The sequence below is a fragment of the Austrofundulus limnaeus genome, unplaced genomic scaffold (assembly GCF_001266775.1).
Source record: "Austrofundulus limnaeus strain Quisiro unplaced genomic scaffold, Austrofundulus_limnaeus-1.0 Scaffold321, whole genome shotgun sequence".
In the NCBI taxonomy this organism is placed as follows: domain Eukaryota; kingdom Metazoa; phylum Chordata; class Actinopteri; order Cyprinodontiformes; family Rivulidae; genus Austrofundulus; species Austrofundulus limnaeus.
The window spans coordinates 278,927-280,432 of record NW_013952723.1 but is presented as its reverse complement, the minus strand read 5'-3'; the positions used below and the strand labels follow the sequence as shown (position 1 = coordinate 280,432).

The 1,506-nt window shown below is 38.5% G+C and overlaps 1 protein-coding gene across 1 annotated transcript in view; it reads right to left on the bottom strand.

Annotated features, from left to right (window-relative positions):
* Nucleotides 1-526, bottom strand: part of LOC106527375 (cytokine receptor common subunit gamma) — a 14,659-nt gene extending 14,133 nt beyond the window's left edge. Inside the window, exon 1 of the mRNA XM_014022239.1 lies at nucleotides 463-526. Coding sequence (XP_013877693.1) covers nucleotides 463-526 — 64 coding nt within the window. The remainder of the gene's footprint in view (nucleotides 1-462) is intronic.
* Nucleotides 527-1,506: the final 980 nt, after the last annotated feature.

The window sequence follows — 1,506 nt, the reverse complement described above, 5'->3', positions numbered from 1 at the left end:
CACACACACACACACACACACACACACACACACACACACACACACATTAACATACAAGTGGGAGAACTGACGTCATGGGGATTTTTTGTTTTTTGTTTTCTACAAAACCTAATGTGGAGGAAGTAAGGCTTTTTTCCACATATTAATTACCTTAGTTTGATAACAGTAGCGAAAAAAGACAGTAATTATTTCAGCTTTTTTGTGCCCTCTCCCCTAATAAAGTTGGTTTAGTTTTCTGATGTTTGGATAAAAAAAATCGGTAGGATTTAACATCACAAACTTTATACGATGAGTTTTATTTAGGATGTGATACAACAAATATAACTTAAAAATCTTAGCCTATTTTGAAAGATTTCAAAACAGTTAGTCACAAACCTTACCACAGTTCCGACACAGACCCATCARTTATAAAGTTGTTACCATTAAAGTAATAAGCTTATTGTAGACTTTAAGCACTCTTACCAGGAGGCTTTTTGGCCGGTATTGGTCCAAAGAGGCAGAGAAGCAGGAGCAGTCGAGTCGACATTGTGGCTGACAGGAACTGAATGCTTTCAGTGTTCGGTACAAATATTCATCTCATTTCCGGTTTTAGAAGTTTTACAGCTGCGGCCTACTATTTCCTGCCAACAGTGTTGGCAAACAGCTGTTGCGCAAACTGACATGGAGACCTCCTTTTAATGTCCAAAACAAAAAATTCAAGGTACGATCTAGATAATTGTATTCAAAACTGTTTCACTTTGTTTTTTTATTTTCTTTTATTTGTATATTCTATTGAAATATTAGAACATATTATGGAGGTGACAGACTTTCGAATAGGTTTTTGCTAAGATGTCTTTGATGATGCATCCTTTGAGTTTTGGAGCATTTTATGAGAGATGCATGGATAAGAGTCATACAATCAGACAAAACATTCCTGTGAAAATGGTCAGGCACAAAAATGGGGAAATAGACAAAAGTGAAACAAGAACTTGGAAAAAGCTTCAGCAAAAAGATGTGGCTGTGTGGTTGTGAAACAGATTATTATTGTTAGCTGCTTTCAAACTAGTATTCAGCTATAAATTCATGCCATTTAACATATCTGTTCACTATCAGATATTACTGCATTTCATAGAATCCTTAAATATGAAATATATTGTCAAACAATAGAAGAAAGAGGATGTGAAGATCAAATCTGTCATAATCCTGAGTTTTTTTTCTTTTTTTGGTGTTTTACCTTTTAAGATCTCTTGTGTTCAGTTTGTCTCCCTGTGTCACCCATCATCCCTGTTCCTCAATCAGTTTACTACACCTGTTCACTGTATTCATTAGTTTCACCCATTACCGCCTGCTCCTGGTCCTCCTCCACCCTGCCATTATGTTTGTCTCCCAGGGCCCATCCATCCATCCATCCATCCATTTTCTTCCGCCTATCCGGGGTCGGGTTGCGGGGGCAGCAGCTTCAGAAGGGAGGCCCAGACTTCCCTCTCCCCAGCCACTTGTTCCAGCTCCTCCGGGGGAACTCCAAGG